Source organism: Palaemon carinicauda, chromosome 6, assembly GCF_036898095.1.
Source record: "Palaemon carinicauda isolate YSFRI2023 chromosome 6, ASM3689809v2, whole genome shotgun sequence".
Classification (NCBI taxonomy): domain Eukaryota; kingdom Metazoa; phylum Arthropoda; class Malacostraca; order Decapoda; family Palaemonidae; genus Palaemon; species Palaemon carinicauda.
The window spans coordinates 95,700,827-95,721,049 of record NC_090730.1 but is presented as its reverse complement, the minus strand read 5'-3'; the positions used below and the strand labels follow the sequence as shown (position 1 = coordinate 95,721,049).

Below are 20,223 nucleotides of genomic sequence, written 5' to 3'. Positions count from 1 at the left end.
AAATATGTTTATATATATTTTATAGACACCAACACTGTCTATACACACAAGCCAACTGTCTTTTATGGCACAACACCACTATATGAAACCCGAAGATTGTTTTCAATTTCCATAACGGACTTAACTCCTCGGGGTCATGGGTGTCATCGTCGTCGATATCATCATCATCATCATCCTAAATCTTAATTGTAATAAACAGGCCAGGTCGTCAACAGTTGATCAATCAAATGAGCAGTCCAAACAAAATCGTAATACAAGCCAAGTCATCAACAATACATCCACTTTCAAAAAACTTGGGTCTCTCCAAAGGAGTTAGCCTCTCCAAAGGAGGAATCGCAGCCTGCCAAAATAAAAAAGAAAAACACTTACGAACACTTCTAGCTAACTGAACTATCGCACTATAATCAAAGATAAATAATAAATTGTTCCTATCATTCACAATCACGACAAGCAAAGATAAACAAAACTGTACTTACTTTGAAAATCAAAAAACACTTCCACGCTGGTCGAAAAAATATATATATAATCCAGCTCTCACACAACTGCCTTATGCTGCAGTCAAATAAAAAAGCATTCGCTCCGAAACATTCACCACTGTCGTAACCTAACTAAAAAATGTAAACAAACAATCTCATTTGTACCAACAGTCTTTCTCACCCCCCAACGATCATTCTCTAACTACCACTTGCTCTTCGGCGCACACCGCAGTCACACAAACACACAAACACACACTCAAACACACACTCAAACACACACACACTCTCGCGCGATCTAGAAAAACTAAAGCAAATGAAATTCTCTCTCTCTCTCTCTCTCTCTCTCTCTCTCTCTCTCTCTCTGGATTTGGCAAAAACAAAAAAATAAAAATAAAGTAAAAATAAATCCTCCACAGTGGTAATCGGAAAACGATACATTTGCGGAAGTTAATAACATCAGAACACAACAAAACAAGAAAATTTACGAAAAAAAGGTTTTTCAATTTAAAATGGATGGGTGTGACTGTCGAGTTTACCGGAAACTTTTCCAAGCTAAAAGGGCGTCCCTGCAAGTGAGTGCCAATCCACCTCATTAATAAAAAAGAAAAAAAAAAACATAAGTATAGACCTATAGGCTCACCGAATACCCCCATCCCTAACTCACAAGGATGGTGAGGTTGGAGAAACTATCGAGTTTGAGCGGGTTTCAAACCCAAGTCTAACAGATAGCCTTGCAGGGACGCTTCCAATAGGCGACCACTAGTGAATACATATTTAGATAAATTTCAGATCTATTAAAGTTAGTAGCCACCTCATTCTGCATTAACTGAGAGAATAACAACAAGAGTTGCAATATCTACATTCTCTGCTATTCATCTTTCATGGTCAAGTCTGGTCATTATCAAAGACGGAATGCAACAAAGGTCCCAGAATACTATATCTTAAGAAAAATCATACAAAAGATCAAGGCTCACTAAAAATTACCATCCATCACAAATCTTTGTTGTTGGTCACTGGAAATAAAGTAATTAAGTTTTTTTTTTTCTTTTTTTTGACAGTTTCGAGTTGATAAAGACAAACTATTATGCATCACATTCGTACTTATTTTTTTTTATATTCTACTGAAAATCTTTGACATAAATTTTATGCAACTGGATACTTCACATCAATAAAAAAAATATCCAGCCCGCATATTCAGTAGGACGTATTCGCGTAAGGAATAACAATCTTGTAATCTTGACACACACCTGAAAGATTTAGTTGGAAAACATAGTCAGTCTTTCTTACCAACAGCTTCCTCTCCCCCCAGGGATGCCAAGTCAGCCGGCGGCAAACAGATTGGAAGAATGAGGTCTGAAAAAGTCACAGGCTCATCGATGATGACGATGGATATATCATGTAGAATAAGAACATCATCATAATCGTCGTGAAGTTTGTATGTCGTTGTCCTTCTCCAGACAGAACCTTCATCATCGGCTACAGACAATTCTCGTTTCCCAAATACAACCTGGTTAAAACATTGTAAATAATTAGTTAATAAATACAACTAATGATCGAGAACGTACTGGGTATCAAGAATCACCAGTCCAAAACACTGAAAATCGGTCTTTTAATGGGCTGTTTAGACAGTTGGAATTAGATTGTCACAGAAACCTTTCGAGTATGTTTTATTTTGAGTTACTTAGCTGGGAAATACCTACTTGACTAAAGTACTTTTGAAATATTAATGCAAGGAAAAACATATAATGTATTCGTATGAAGAAACTGGATTTGTAGGCAATCGTTAGAATATATGACCACAACCTGTTTTCCTATCTAATTTCAAAACCTGCAGGCTACTGGGTCTATCTGATTATAAATGAACCATTATTTCCTTTAGATTCTTCACAGTATGCAACTAAATCTTATGAAGATACGCTAAAGGAAATAGGTATATTTTAACCAGCATTAATTCTAAATGCAAAAATAAATATTTTGATCATTATAATTAACTGTCTATTAAGTATTTAGAAGTTCCACAATTGTCTAAAATACCATATTCAATTTTTACCCTTCCCTTTCTTATTGTGGTCACAATTCTCTCTCTCTCTCTCTCTCTCTCTCTCTCTCTCTCTCTCTCTCTCTCTCTCTCTCTCTCTCTCTTACACACACACACACACACACACATACACATACACATATATATACATAGCCTATATATATATATATATATATATATATATATATATATATATATATATATATATATATATATATATATATATATATATATATATATATATATATATATATATATATCTATATAGATAGATAGATAGATAGATAGATAGATATATATATATAAATATATATAGGTATATATATATATATATATATATATATATATATATATATATATATATGCATATATATATTCTTACAAAGCTGGTCTTCATGAAAGTAGAATATCTTCTTCACATATTTTATTTGTGTATTTAAAAGATGTATAGCCAGCTCGTAAGGTGGGTTCCACTCACGTAGGATTAAGTAATGTTTGTAAATTACACATAACACTTTCGTCATTCCTTTAGTTATATTTTCATTCAGTTTTGTATATGTGAATTGAATTGGCGTTATTTTAAAGAATTAAATCTTCATTTCACATAATTTCGCTATAGTCTTATGTAAGCTTATTTAAAGGTATGCTGTATGCCACAAACGCTAGGGATAGCATCATGCTTCCACGTAGTTGGAAGAGCCATGAAGGTTTTAGAATAAAGTTTAATATTTTTTTAATGTTACGAGAGATGGGCGGAGTTAGCTGAGAGAGCTGCCTCGCCAAACAACAATAGTACTCCTTCTTCAAATTGCTAAGTTGGCAACCTTATGCCGCTAGAGCCATGCCCTCACGATACGAGAATGATTTACAAGAAATTTCTAGAGTAAATTAAGTTAATATATAAGGACCTAGCAATGCCTAAGAGACAAAGAGATCCAGCCTAACCCTCAAAATAACCCTCGTACGACAGTCCTCTCCAGAATCTATTCAGCCACTACATATCTCCTCTCCAACAGGCATAGTTATTTCCTCTGCAACCTGCATAGTGTTTTCTCTCAAATGCAAATAGTGTTTGTTCAAACATTGAAATTTCTGTGGTTCCAGTTGATAGAAGTGTCGTGTATATGTGAGTACCAGTATATTATGAAAATTAATTGGTTTTTGTGACTGGCCCTGTGAGATTAGGCTAAACAGTGAAGTGTATTCGATAACCTTCTATTCAGCCAAAGTAGATAAGAGCAAGAGTCAAGTATATGTAAGTGTAAATTTGATTTATTTTCTATAGTGTTAAAGTGTCGACTTTTTTCATTAATTGTCAAAATGAAATATTTTCATAAATCAGTTTCTAGTGAAAAAAGTTATTGTTTAATTTTTTAAAGTATCATTTTTGTCTTAGTTTGAGGTTTAGTTCAGATTTTATATCTTAAGTGATTTATTTTGGTGTTGATTATTTGGAATTTGTTATCTATTCTATAGAATATATTTATTTATGTAAAGTGTGTATTATTTCAATCACCAATAATTTTCTCAGAGCTTTGCTCGTATCCCTTGACTAAAAACCAAAGTAAGAGGTTGCACATCTCTATTTTCTATCAAATTATGTAATAAAAAGCATTTGAATTTTGATGCTCAGGAATTTATGTATTTCGCTAGTCTTAACATAAAAGAATATATATATATAAATATATATATATATATATATATATATATATATATATATATATATATATATACATATATATATGATAAATTTTGCACATTTAGACGTGTTTTTCATATTCAAATAAGCCATATATATTTTTGATACATTAATGTCTGGATTCTCTTAACGACCTCGATAGATAGATATATATATATATATATATATATATATATATATATATATATATATATATATATATATATATATATATAAATATATATATATGTATATATATATATATATATATATATATATATATATATATATATCTATATATATATATATATATATACATATATATATATATATATATATATATATATATATATATATGTATATATATATATATATTTATACATATATACATATATACATTTATGTATATATATATATATATATATATATATATATATATATATATATATATATATATATATATAAGTAAATTTATATATGTGTGCATATGAGTGTGTGTATATATACACACACACACACACACATATATATATATATATATATATATATATATATATATATATATATATATATATATATATATATATATATATATATATGTATATATACATACATATAGGCATATATATATACATATATATATATATATATATATATATATATATATATATATATATATATATATATATATATATTTATATATATATGTGTGTGTGTGAATATATAAACATACATATACATATGTGTATGTATATACATATATATTTATATATATATATATATATATATATATATATATATATATATATATATATATATATATATATATATATATATATATATATATATATATATGTGTGTGTATATAAATATATATATATATATATATATATATATATATATATATATATATACATATATATATATGTATATATATATATATATATATATATATATATATATATACACACACATATATATGAATATATACATATGTATATATGTAATGTATGTAAAATTACATGTTTAAATCCATGACCTAAGAGGTCAATGTAGAAATTAGGAGCGAGTGTGAGAACGCCAGATCAGTCATAAGCAGGATGCGAAAGTCAAGACACTGCTAATCATTTGCAATGTAACATTTTTCATGAAGAGTAAACACAATACAAGCCGTGAGAAAGAGTTGTCTCTCACCGGATCCAAGTACCTTCCGGTTTTAATGTTGTGTTTACATATATCATTAAATGCTGAGATAACTAACTAGACGTTATCATCAATATGGATATTTTAGTTACTTCTGGTCAAGCTGTCATACGGAATGGTCATCCGACCAAACCATCTATACTCCTGTGATGGAGATGTTAATAACTGTTTTTAAAGTAATAAACTGTTTTAAAGTTAACTTACCTAGAGTTATTCAGAAGAAGTAACCTACCAAGTCTAAACATTATAATACATTGAAGAGACATTTGATTGGAAAACTAATGTGTGTTTATAACAGTACCACACTAACAATTGGTGGCAGCGTTTAACCTAAATCAACTTTAGTATCAAGAGTAATGAATCTATAATTTTGACGAAGTATCTACGTCCACCAAAAAAATGAACACATTGAATACCAACAAATAAATGTTATACAAACTGAGGAACTGGATCTTCAATCAACATCTTAAGAAAACGAAGGACTGATATTCAACGTTTATTAAACATTCGAGAATCATATCCAGGAAACACTACGTTCAACATTACAACGGGAAATCGGACCGAAAACATTCACCCAAACATCAAAACTCTCGCAAGGCAGTGAGAGAGAGAGGAAATGATGACATCACCCTTCGCCCATATAAACCCAAGCTAAGTACATTTCTTTATTCATTTCAGTTTTAGACAGTGAAGTGTAGTTATCACGAGTCAATCATCCATCATTGCTGGGGTGAGTTGTTAGCTAATCTTCATTTTTTCTTTCATTAAAGGAAACTGTATTCAACTTCGAATTCTCGTCTAGAATTTTTTTTCTCTCTGTGCTAATTCCGTTTCCTTTCAGAAGTTCTTGGGAAATATCTTTATATTAGTATCATTGTATTGGGGGATTATGTTATAATCTTTATTGAACAGTGTTAATGCGTTTACGCAGTGGACGTCTGTATTCATATAGAGATTTTGATAGGATTGCAAGGAATCGAAGAGATAAAAAACAAGTTAAAGTCAACATGACACCTCCTGTAAGTCCAAGTAACCCCACCCCCGGCCCGATTAACCCCATCCCCGCTCCCATTGTTACGTTAGTTAACCCCCGATCAGCTATCCTTCCTTTTCAAGGTCGAGTCAATGGCTTCTTACCTCAGAATGTTGAGTCGTGGATTTCTTCCGTCGACGCCCATTTAAATGCTAAACAAATTATAGACCCATTTGTACAATTACAAGAAGCTAAAAGTTTTATAGACTTTTCTAAAGGAGATGCGAGTGCGTATTTGAGGGGAGTTTCGTTTCAAGAGGCAGTTACATGGGACGATTTCAAAGTTAGGCTATGTGTGGTCTATGGTGGTGAGGAAGCCTTGGATGTAGTTTTAACATTAAGAAATACACTTAATCAAGCCACTATGACTCGGCTTTATGTTATAGAGAGAGCAGCTCTCATTGCCGATAGGCTAAACGAGTATCAAGATATTTTAGGTAATTCCACTTGGGTTACTAGAGATAACATCTCCGTGAAAGATTTCTTACGATTAATGTATTTAACTTGCATGGCACTTATGTTGCCTGAAGCTTTAGTGCGGTGTTTTGATAAAAAGTTAACGCCAGCAAGTACAGAATTGGACGTATATAAACAGATAAAGAAACACATGTCTAAGTGTACTGATCTTGATCCCTTGTTTACACAAGTTTTTGCAAAAAATGAAACAAAGCCACAACAAGTAAACGTAGTTAATAATAGTCAAGTCGCAGGAATGACGTGTTATAATTGCAAACGTCAAGGTCACTCGATTGCAGACTGCAGAACGAGATTCTATTCGTTACATAATAGTTCAACTCATTCATATAGTCAGTGCTACTCGCGTAAGACACAACAGAATCCTAGAAATACACAGTCAAATCCACAGTCAATTCCACAGTCAGTTCCATATGGAAATAAAAAGAAAAATCCTCAGTTCAATAAGAAGAAACAGCCAAACGTCAATGTAGTTCAGAATCAAAAACAAACAAACAGTTCTTCAAATAACACTGATCCCGTGCCGTCTAGCCAGAACTCGCAAGGTCAGACTAATTTTCAGAATGTGCAGAGCAAAGCAAATACCACATAATTAACTCCAGTGGGGAAGAGAGTGATGTTGGGTCATTTGAATCAACATCAGTAGTGTTAAATAATCCATTTAATGTTTTATCAGATCATTGTGAGGCAATAGATTTCCCTACGAAACACACGACCGAATCAAATAAATTAGTGCATGCTCCCGTAGATTTGCAACCAATTCACACAATAATAAGTCAAAATGGGTTACGACCAACATTATATGCTGTAAATTTAGAACAACGATCCTTTACATTATTTTTTTAGTCTGGTAGTCCACGTAATATCATGGATTTGAGGACATATCATTTGTTGTTTTCAAACTTCCCTATAGAGAAGTCCGGAGTAAGGCTCTCGGGTATAGGAAATGATGAATTAAATGTAATAGGCGTAACTCATGTTCAGTATAAGGTCGGTAAGCGCACGTTTGCCGATACCTTTGTTGGTGTACAGAACATTGATATGTATCCAGCTGTAATTATAGGATACCCGTCTATGGGTAATCAAAACATTATCTTAGCCCCTGGCAAGCACGGCGTGTATATCAAAGGAAAATTCTATAAGTCTTCTAATACCTTAAAATCAGTTTTGGATAAAAAGAAGACGACAAATAAAACAGTGACGTACTTTGAAGAACCAATAACTTGTCTCACTAATAAAGAAATAATATACGCGACCCAACAGAATTACCGTTCACTTGTAATATCATCTTGCACGCAATCTATCGAGCCGAACATACCTTCGAATTTAATAGTGCAAATAAAGAAAACGTTACCGGGATCTGAAATATTATTCCTTTCTGACACTTTGAAAACTAACGGATTGTCCGTCACACAAGATATTTATACAGTAGGCTCACATCAACAATGTAATATTGAAGTCTGTAATCATTTAAATACCACTTTAGTAATTCACAAGAATCAACATATCTTGGATGTAGAAGTTTATAAACATCGTATTCTTACCGTCGCTGAAATCAATCACGCTCAATCAGTTGCAATTTATTAAAAATAAAATCAATAAAGACATTCAAGAAGAGGAAATTCAGCAGAAATTTTTTGGACTTTTAACTAAATATCATGATGTTTTTTCCTCTACGGATGGATCCTTAGGTAAAACGGATGTCATAGAACATCAAATAAGGTTAAAGGACAAGCAGAAAATTATCTATGTACCCTCGTACAGACTCCCTATGAAATTCCAGAATGAGATAAATGATGAAGTAGGTAAAATGCTAGAAGGAGTCATTAGGAAATCGAACAGCCCTTATAATTTTCCATTAATAGTTGTACCGAAAAAAGATCGAACATGGCGTATCTGCGTAGATTTCCGTCGCTTGAATGAGGAAACGATCCCTGATCGATTCCCAGTGCCATGTACTGATGATATTTTATCTTTGTTAGGTCAGAATAAATATTTTACCACTTTGGACTTACTTAAAGGCTTTCACCACATATCATTAGAAGAAAATAGTATCCCATACACAGTCTTCAGCACAGCCAATGGACATTATGAATTTTTACGTATGCCTTTTGGTTTACGTTGTGCTCCCATAACATTTACAAGAATGATTAACATAGTGTTTGGAGACCTGCTAGGGGATATATTGCATGCCTATATGGACGACCTTGTAATCTTTTCCAATACCTTAGAAGAACATCTACGTAAACTAGAACTAGTACTACAAAGTGTAAGACAACATAACTTAAGGGTTAAGATTAGTAAGTGTGAATTTTTCAAATCAGAATTGGTCTATTTGGGTTTTATGGTGTTTAGCCAAGGTCTTAAAGTAGTCCACGATAAGGTGTCAGCTATCCGTAACTTTCCGATACCTACTAATGTCAAGGGAATACAGCAATTTCTGGGGTGTAGTGGATATTACAGGCGTTTTATATGCAATTATTCAATAATAGCCACTCCCCTAACTGATCTTACGAAGAAGGGCGTAGATTTCATATGGTCTGAGCAGCATCAACAGGCGTTTAATAGCTTAAAAGATGAACTGTGTAGTTCTCCTATCTTAAAATTTCCTGACTTCGGTAAGGAATTCTTCATTGCAACAGATGCGTCAGACTTAGGAGTAGGTGGGGTATTGCTTCAGCAATGTGAAAAACAATTTTTCCCGATAACTTTTTATTCTCGAAAACTGAGAACTTCCGAAAGTAAGTATGCAGTAATAGACAAGGAAGGACTAGCTATTGTTAATTCACTAGTGCATTTTAAGTTCATAATATACGGTTATCCCATCAAGGTTCTTACTGATCATAAACAACTAACCGACTTCTTTAAAGGCTTTAGTCACAGCCCCAAACGAACTCGGTGGCATTTGATCATCCAAGATTTTGGCGCGAGAATCGGGTATTTACCAGGGAAAGCAAATATCATTGCTGATGCGTTATCATGCAACCCCGTGTCATCTTGTACAGAGCCTTTAGCTGAATTAATAGATATATCAACATCCATGCCTATTGTTAAAACTGTATCTGAACAAGAAGATCTGGGCTGGAGCGCTGAAGTATTACAGACTGAGCAAAGAAAAGATCAGAAATTAGAAAAAATTATAAATGCTTTGGAAGGAAATCGTAAGGAAAGGGAATATATAAAGTATACGCAGCAGAATTATATAATCAAAGACAATATTCTGTGTAGATCTGTGATAAGGAAAACCCGCAATACACCACATGTGACTAACGACCAGGTAGTGGACACCCGGGGTTCTCCATAATATCACAGAAAGCCAAATCATTGTTTTATTGGCATACGATGCTTACAGATATAAAAAAAAACATAGATAATTGTCGCACTTGTCAGGAGGACAAAGGGCACACGAAAACACCTGTTAGCCTAGGGGCTTATCCCGTGCACAATCAACCCTTTGAAAGGATACATTTAGATTTATTAACAGGATTTTACGAGTCAGACAGAGGAAATAAGCACCTCTTATTAATTGTAGATGCTTTAACTCGATACATAGACCTGATAGCGCTTAAAACTAAAACTGCGATTGAATACGCTAGGAAGTTTTACGAGTGTTACATTTGTAAACATGGAATCCCCCACATGATAATCTCAGACTCGGGTGGAGAATTTAATAATCACTTCCTTACCTCATTGTGTGAATTCCTTAGCATAAAGAAAATCTATACCATGATCTATCACCCAGAGTCGAATGGGCTAGTGGAAAGAGCAAATAGGAAGGTTTTAAACATGTTAAGATTAACACTAGGGGGATCAGACCCCAACTGGGATATTGCAATACCTGCGGTACTAAGTACTCTGAATCACTCATATCATATATCAATTAAAATGTCGCCGCACGAGGCATTGTATGGTACCCCAGTTAGAACGCCTTTCCATGTATTAACGCCTACAACTAATTTATCAAATCCTTTAAAAGAATGTATAAATGCAAGCAAAAGTCGTTTTGATAGCCTTCGAAAGAATTTAGAAGAATCACAAATCATAATGAAAAGGAATCATGATAAAATAGCGAAGCCAACTAAAACATATACCGTGGGTGATAATGTATACATACAGGTAAATGTACGTAAAGGACTCAATTATAAACTAACACCTAAGTTTGAAGGCCCATTTAGCATTTTGGAAACATTAACAGCCAATAGATTTAGAGTTCAAAACGTATCCCAACCCACTGATGAGAGAATTGTACCATTGGCTCACATAAGAAATTAAAATAAGAGAGAAGGAAGTGAGGGAATTTTCTTTTATTTTTTATCTATGAAATTTATATGTTAACATTTTTTTCTTCTTAATACAGGAGTAATTACATATATTTTTCTCATTACAGGTTTCCAAGATGAAGTTTTTATTGTTAGGAGTGATATTGTTCACTCAGACATTTTTCTCGTGTGGGAAGAACTCTAAAACTAAAAGTATAGATTTTAAATAGGGCACTAAAGTAGAGAGACAAGAAGACGTTTTTATTACATCAAGTAACATAGTTATAGAAGTACGCATGCAAGCAATTTTTCTGCCAGAGAATGACGTCACTAGCTTAAAGAGCGCCATTTCAAGGTTTGCTGTTTCATTAAATGAAATGCATAGAAGACACTTTCCTTTTAATACAGAGAGTTCGCTTGCACAGACACTAAAAGTTGCAGAGATGCTATCCGATGACTTGCAAAATAAGACTTACGAGGCAGAATCTTTGGCTCGTGACCTTTTGATGTGGACAGTAAGACCCACTAACCTTGAAAAACGTAACCCGTTTATTTTTGCTGCACTAAACATCTTTGGATCTGTTGCAAGTTTAGGCTTAGGGATTTCCAATTGTCTTAAGATTAGTAATCAAAATAAGAAAATTGAGTTTTTGACTCATGAAAATGAATTGATTTTATCAGCACTAAGGAATCAGTTAGCTTCAATCAATCAAATTATGAGTTTGGTGAACGAAAATTCTAGTAATATCCGTCAGATTATGGAAGTACAAGATTTGTTGGCAACGTTAACGTATTATAATTCAAAAATAGATCATATCCATAATAGAATTGCACATTTCATTGAGAAATCAAAAGACTATGTGGAAGCTATTACGTTAGCGACTAAAGGTGTACTGTCACCGCATTTGTTGCCGATAAGAGACTTAACGTTAATTGTGGAGAACGGACGGGAGAAATTAGGTTATATTCTTTTGTTAGACACACGTAGGTTAGAATTTTATTACAGCCTAATTACAGTAAGCGTTGAAAATCACAGGATTATGATTACAATTCCCTTTGATTCTCCCGATGCCTGGTAATCTTACAGGATATCACCATTTCCGACTTTCATGACGAATAACTCAAACCCAGTAATATCCAGTTTGACAGGATACGTATTGATTTCCCCAGACGAGGAAACATATACGGTCATTAAAGACTTAAATCAATTAACCCACTGTTCAGACGCAATGAATAAAAAAATATGTACAACTGACTCCTTTGAATTCCATAAAAACTCAATGGATTCATGCGAGTTAGGTATAGTGCTAAACGGTGCTCTCTCCCATACACATGAAAATTGTCTGAAAAACTTTATCCCTTTGACGATAATAAGTTCAATTGCAGACTGAACAACGGCTCGTGGATACGATACGACAAGGCCGGCTTCAATGTATCATGCCCGGACGGATCCACGTCCTATTCCCAAATCTTCGTTGCAGCAGATGGTTTCATCGGTACGTCCACGAATTACACGGTCCGAGGAATCAACACTATCATCAGAGAACGGGCCTACTTCGCGAATTTCACATGGTCGACTACAATTCCATCTTTACCTCTCCCATACAACGCACGAGTTGCTAAGCGGTTGATGAAATTAACCGAGATGGACCACCCGTCACAGACTTATGCAGATCTTCGTTTCTACGTGTTACTAGCAGCAATCAGCGTTACAGTGATGATATTTATTGCCGTTAACATCTTTGTTTGGCGTAGATTAAGGAAAAATAAGATGGAGATCAAACAGAATGTTTTGCCATGTCCAGACAAAACTCCTTATTTATTGCAATTTAAAGCTGTTTGAAATTGGCCCCTTCACTCGCTCAAAGGAGTACAATTGTCTTGGAAAAGTGTTGTGCACGAAAAGCAGTTAGTACGCTAGTAATATGTAGTTGAAGAGACTCTAGATCATTTGCGTTTTAAAAACATTTAAAATATAAATAATTTTTTGGGCATCTAATAATATATATAAGCCCTAAATGTTAAAATAAAGAATCTATGGGCATCTAATAATATATATATATATATATATATATATATATATATATATATATATATATATATATATATATATATATATATATACGAAACCATGGTGCGTGTACATACCAGGAAGTAACCTACCAGGTCTAAACATTATAACACATTGAAGAGACATTTGATTGGTTTGTGTGTTCATAACAGTACCATACTAACATATATATATATATATATATATATATATATATATATATATATATATATATATATATATATATATATATATATATATATATATATATACTATATATATATATATATACTATATATATATATATATATATATATATATATATATATATATATATATATATATATATATATATAAATATATATATATATATATATATATATATATATATATATATATATATATATATATATATATATATATATATATATATATATATATATATATATATATATATATATATATATACAGTGATACCTCTGGATACGAAAGTTTCTGCTCACGAAAAATTCAGGATACGAAAAGCGATTCGAAGATTTTTATGCCCCAGTCTACGAATAAAATTTCAGGATACGAAAAGCTTACGAGATCCCAACTCGTCGCCGAGAGTAATTTTAAAAAGCACGTGCCGCCAGACCTTGAACTTGGGTAAACTCACTTACAGCCTCCCGCTCACCCATTGGTTATCTCCCTACTCAGATGCTAGCTGACGCCATAAGATCCTGCTTTCCTATTGGTCGGCAACTATCCCACCTTGCTTATGCACGGGCGTTCATCTCTCTCTCTCTCTTTTCGTTCCGACTGCGGTATCGTTAACAGACATTGTGTGCTTTCGCTTGTTTGACGTAAGGACGTGTTATCGTTTTTAAACATTCGTTAATGTGCACTGTACTGTATTAGTGTTTACTATACATAGTACTGTATATAACGTACGTAGTGTATTACGTATTAAGCTTAATACTGTATCCATGGGTCTCAAGAATGTTGCCGAAGGAAAGAAGAAGATGATGCTCTCGATGGAGACGAAACTTGAAATCATGAAAAAGTACGAGTCTGGGAGTATGGCCGGAATCCATCTACGATAGGCACCATCCTGAAGCAGAAGGCAGCCATCAAAGCAGCGGCACCTTCTAAGGGCATCACTATTTTCTCCAACAAGAGAACCCACGTGCATGACAAGATGGAGAGGCTGCTTCTTGTGTGGATCATAGACAAAGAGATCTCAGGAGACACCATCACTGAGACTACAATTTGCCAGAAGGCCTCCGCCATTTTCGGTGATCTCGTGCGTTCTCAGGTCGAAGAAGGGGCAGGAGAAGAAACATCCCAGCAGGAACCCCCAGAGTTCAAGGCTTCTCGGGGGTGGTTCGAGAAATTCAAGAAAAGGACTGGTATTCATTCAGTGGTACGACATGGGGAGGCAGCCAGCTTGGACTCGAAGGCCGCCGAATACTTTGTTAAAACGTTTGAAGATTTCACTCTGCAGGAAGGCTACAGTTCGCAGCAAGTTTTCAATTGTGACGAAACTGGGGTTTTCTGGAATAAAATGCCTCGTCGGACGTTCATCACGGCGGAGGAGAAGAGGCTACCCGGACATAAGCCTTTGAAGGACAGACTTACCCTTGCTTTTTGCACAAACGCCAGTGGGGACTGCAAGATAAAGCCCCTGCTGGTGTACCATTCTGAAAATCCCCGAGCCTTCAAAGCCCACAAAGTCATCAAGGAGAACCTTCCCGTGATGTGGAGGGCGAATGCTAAAGCCTGGGTAACGAGGCAACTTTTCATTGATTGGGTGAATGTCTGCTTCGGTCCGACTGTCCGAAAATATTTGGAAGAAAAGCGCCTCCTTATGAAATGTCTGCTGGCGTTGGACAATGCTCCAGCTCACCCTCCTGGCCTTGAGGAATATCTTCTGGCTGAGTATTCCTTCATAAAGGTCCTGTATCTACCGCCTAACACCACCCCTCTCCTCCAGCCAATGGACCAGTAAGTTATTTCTAATTTTAAAAAATTGTACACGAAGCATCTCTTCCAGAGATGTTTCCAAGTCACAGAAAGTACAAACCTCACTCTGCGCGAATTCTGAAAGATCACTTTAATATCGTGATATGCCTCAAACTCATCGATCTCGCTTGGCAGAAAGTTTCGAGGCGTACCCTGAACTCATCTTGGAGGAAGCTGTGGCCTGATGTTGTCTCTGCACGAGACTTCGAGGGGTTTGGAAAGCCTGGAGGCGAAGCCGAGATCGTTGACGATCCTGAACCCATTCAGCAGTCTGAGGTGGCTGACATCGTACATCTTGGTACGTCCATGGGGCTGGAAGTTAGCGCCAAGGATATAGATGAACTTATCGAGGAGCACCACGAGGAGTTGGCGACGGACGACCTGAAGGAGTTGGAGACGATGCAAATGAGTGTTGTTCAAGAGCAGTTCTCTAACGGTGATGAGGAGGAGGTTACACCTTTGAAAACAGCAGACATTAAGGAAATTCTCGCAGGTTTCCATAAAATGGCAGACTACGTCGAAAAGGAACATCCAGAAAAAGTTTATACCAACCGTGCGCTTCAACACTGCAATGACGTTTGCCTAACGCATTTTAGAAATGTGTTGAAAAGTAGACAGAAACAAGCTTCAATGGATAGTTTCTTATTAAAGAGGCCAGCAGTATTAATAGGCCAAGACGAAGGTGAAAGTGAGGAAAAGAAACAGAAAAGAGGAAGTGATGAAGAATTAGAAGGTGAAAGTAAAAAAAAGAAACAGAAAAAAGAAAGTGATGAAGAAGTAGAAGAAATTTAGAAAATATGAAAAATGTAAAGTTATAAAAAAGCAAAAAAAAAAAATTAACTTTTAAGTTTTATGTTACCGTTAAGTTTTAAAGTAATTTTTTTTTTCATTTTATAGTTTTCCATACGTAATGTTAAGTGTTAATTATTTCTGCCATTTTTTTATTTCGTAAAGTTTAAGTGTTAATGTGTTAAGTGTGTAAATTACTGTACGTAGTCTGTCACTTGTTACGTTTTCTGCCTTATGCCATCCTCCTCTGCCGCGACTTCGCTATCGGACATCATCTCAATCAAAAGGTAAGTTTCAACTTTTTTGTTAATTAACTGTAACCTTTTTTTCAGGGTATCAATCCTCAATTTAGGTGTACGTACAGGTAACAATACACCTTCACTGATCCAAATGCTTTACATACAGTACCGTAACTTTTATACAGTAGTAAAGAAAACGGACCGTTTTCTTAGGGCTTGGAGGGGATAACTAGGCTATAACTACATTATTGAATAATCTCATGGTGGTTTCTAGAATGGATTAGGCTGTTTTTAACGGTTGGATTAATTATTGAATGATAGAAATGGCTGCATTGCATGTTTATTACTACAGTTTAGCGTGTTTATGAAAGAAAAGGTGTCTTTTCGTAAGGCTTAGAACGGATTAGGCTATTTACATGTAAAACGCGACTCAGGATACGAAAAAATCAGGATACGAAACCGTATTCTGAACGGATTACTTTCGTATCCTGAGGCATCACTATATATATATATATATATATATATATATATATATATATATATATATATATATATATATATATATAGATAGATAGATATATGTATATATATATATATATATATATATATATATATATATATATATATATATATATATATATATATATATATATGTATAAATATATATATATATATATATATATATATATATACATATATAAAATATATATATTATGACTAGCGAATTACATAAATTCCCGAGCATTATAACTTAGAACACAATAGAAAACCTCTGAGCTCAAAAAAAATTGTATGAATACTCTACTTTTAACTGGAACAATTCATAAATGAACCTCTTACTTCGGATTTTAGTCAGGGAATACAAGCAAAGCACTGAAAAAGTATTAGTGATTGAAATTATACACACTTTAAAAAAATAAATATATTGGATAGAATATTAATAATTCAAAATTAACACCATAATCAAATCACTTGAAACTTAAATCTGAACTAAATCTTAGACCAAGACAAAAAGAGAGACACTTCTACAAAATTATACAAACACTTTTTTCACCAGAAACTAGTTTATAAAAATATTTCATTTTGACAATCAATGAATAAATGACACTATAACACTTATATAAACAAATCAGAATTACACTTATATATACTTAACCCTTTTACCCCCAAAGGACGTACTGGTACGTTTCACAAAACCCATCCCTTTACCCCCATGGACGTACCGGTACGTCCTTGCAAAAAAATGCTATAAAAATTATTTTTTTCATATTTTTGATAATTTTTTTGAGAAAATTCAGGCATTTTCCAAGAGAATGAGACCAACCTGATCTCTCTATGACAAAAATTAAGGCTGTTAGAGCAATTCAAAAAAAATATACTGCAAAATGTGCTGGGAAAAAATAACCCCCTGGTGGTTAAGGGTTGGAAATTTCCAAAGAGCCTGGGGGTAAAAGGGTTAACTGTTACTCCTATGTCCTTAAGCTCACTCAAGATTACCGAACGGTTAATCAAAATAATTACATTTCACTGTTCAACCTAATCTCACAGGGCCAGTCACAAAAATCAATTAATTTCTATAATATATCGGGACTCACATACAAGCGGCACTTCTATTAACTTAAACCACAGAAATTCTAATGTAGAACAAAAACTATTCACATTTGAGAGAAAACACTATGCACGTTGGAGAGGAAAACACTATGCACGTTGGAGAGGAGATACTTAGTTGCAGAATAAATGCTGGAGAGGACTTTCAGACAATGGCTCTTCTGAGGGTTAGGCTTGATCTCTTCAGCTCCTGTGCATTGTTAGGTCCTTATATATCATCTTAATTCACTCTAGAACCTTCTACTAAATCATTCTCGTAGCTTGGGGGCATGGCTCTAGCGGTGTCAAGGCTACCAACTTGACAATATGGAAGTACTATCATTGCTTGCGAGGCAACTCTCTCAGTTAACTCTGCCCATCTCCTCTCACAACATTAAAAAAAAGTAAATCTTAGTCTAGAAACTTCATGCATTTTCCAACTACGTGGGAATATGATGGTATCACTATCGTGTGTGTCATACAGCATGCCTATTAACAAGATTGCATAAAACAGCCCTGTGCATTTATAGAATATAAGATAGCTTTTGATTCTGTCAAAACTTCAAGAGTAATGAAAACCCTTCAAAGATAAGGAATGGATGAAAATTATGTCAAAACATTTAAAGATATCTATACGGGAAGTACAGCAATATTATAAATATATAAAGATAGTGAGAAAAAGTCGATTGAAAAAGGATTTATAAAGCGAGGCTCCATCTCCCCTAAGTTATTCACACTGTGCATAAAAAGTATTTAAGATTTTTGATTGAGGAACTGCTGGAATTAATATTAATGGTGAATACTCTAACAGTTCTAGATTTGCAGATCACACAGGTCTATTTAGTGAATCATGGGAGGAATTGCTAAAGATCAAAGAAGACTTTGATAGAGAAGGAAGAAATGCAGGATTGAAATTGTTTATAAGTAAAACTAAGAAAAGGTTCAATAAAAATGCATTGAGTCAACAAAAAAGGGTTATAGAAGGAAGTTAAGAGATTAAATAATGAATCTAAGAAGTTATGACAGATAGTAAGTGTTTCGCCAGAACACAAGACCAAAATGAAAAGAGGATAAGCATGAGATGTAGAGCTTTAGGCAAACAAGATGAAATTATGAAAGATAAAATACCACTTTCTCTAAAGAAAAAAGTATCTAATCAGATGGTCATACCAGTACTAACTCATGTATCTGAAACTTGGAGTCTTACTAACGCCTAGGTTGACTAAGGCACCAGTCACCCGTTGAGATACTACTGCTAGAGAGTTATTGGGTCCTTTGACTGGGCAGACAGTACTACATTGGATCCATCTCTCTGGTTACGGCTCTTTTTTTTTTCTTTGCCTACACATACATAGAATAGTCTGGCCTATTCTCTCCACATTTTCCTCTGTCCTCATACACTTGGCAACACTTAGATTACTAAACAACTCTTCTTCCCTCAAGAGGTTAATTACTGCACTATTATTGTTCCGTAGCTCCTTTCCTCTTAGTGAGGGTAGAAGACACTCTTTAGCTATGGTAAGCAGCTCTTCTAGGAAAAGGACACTCCAAAATCAAACCATTGTTCTCTAATCTTGGATAGTGCCATAGCCCCTGTACATTGGTCTTCCATTGTCTTGGTGTAGAGTTCTCTTGCTTGAGGGTGCACCCAGGCACTTTTTTTCTATCTTATTTCCCTTCTTCCTGCTTTTTAAAGTTAATATAGTGTATAAATGTTACTGTTTTGATATATTTTTATTAGCCCATTATCTCTCTTGTAGTTTATTTCCTTGTTTACTTTCCTCACTGATTTATTTTCCCTGTAGGAGCCCTTGGGCTTGTAGCATCCTGCTTTTCCAACTAGGGTTGTAGCTTAGCAAATAATAATAATAATAATAATAATAATAATAATAATAATAATAATAATAATAATAATAATAATAATACAACATAAGCTAGTTACAACTCAAAGAGCTATGGAAAGAATAATGATAGGAGAAACGCTAAGAGATAAAAAAGGAGAGACATCGATACGAGAGCAATCTAAAGTAGAAGATATTCTGACATGTAAGAAAAAGAAATAGACATGGGCAGGATATATATTGAGAATGCTAGATAATAGATGGGCATAAAGAACAATAGAATGGGTCCCTAGAGATTACAACCAAAGCAGAGAAAGTAAGAGACAATGGATTGACGAGCTAAGAAAATTTTCTGGAATAGACTGGCATGGAAAGACCATAAACAGACGAGAGTGGATGGACTTGTCTGAGGCCTTTGTCCTACAGCGGACCACCAACGGCTGATGATAATGACTTTATCTATCTATCTATCTATCTATATATATATATATATATATATATATAGGTATATATATATATATATATATATATATATATATATATATATATATA

General features: G+C 34.0%; 1 protein-coding gene across 1 annotated transcript in view; it reads right to left on the bottom strand.

Annotated features, from left to right (window-relative positions):
* Positions 1–20,223, bottom strand: part of LOC137643158 (chymotrypsinogen A-like) — a 107,527-nt gene that overhangs the window by 28,827 nt on the left and 58,477 nt on the right. The window contains exon 7 of the mRNA XM_068376010.1: positions 1,764–1,983. Within this exon, the coding sequence (XP_068232111.1) occupies positions 1,764–1,983 (220 nt within the window). The remainder of the gene's footprint in view (positions 1–1,763; positions 1,984–20,223) is intronic.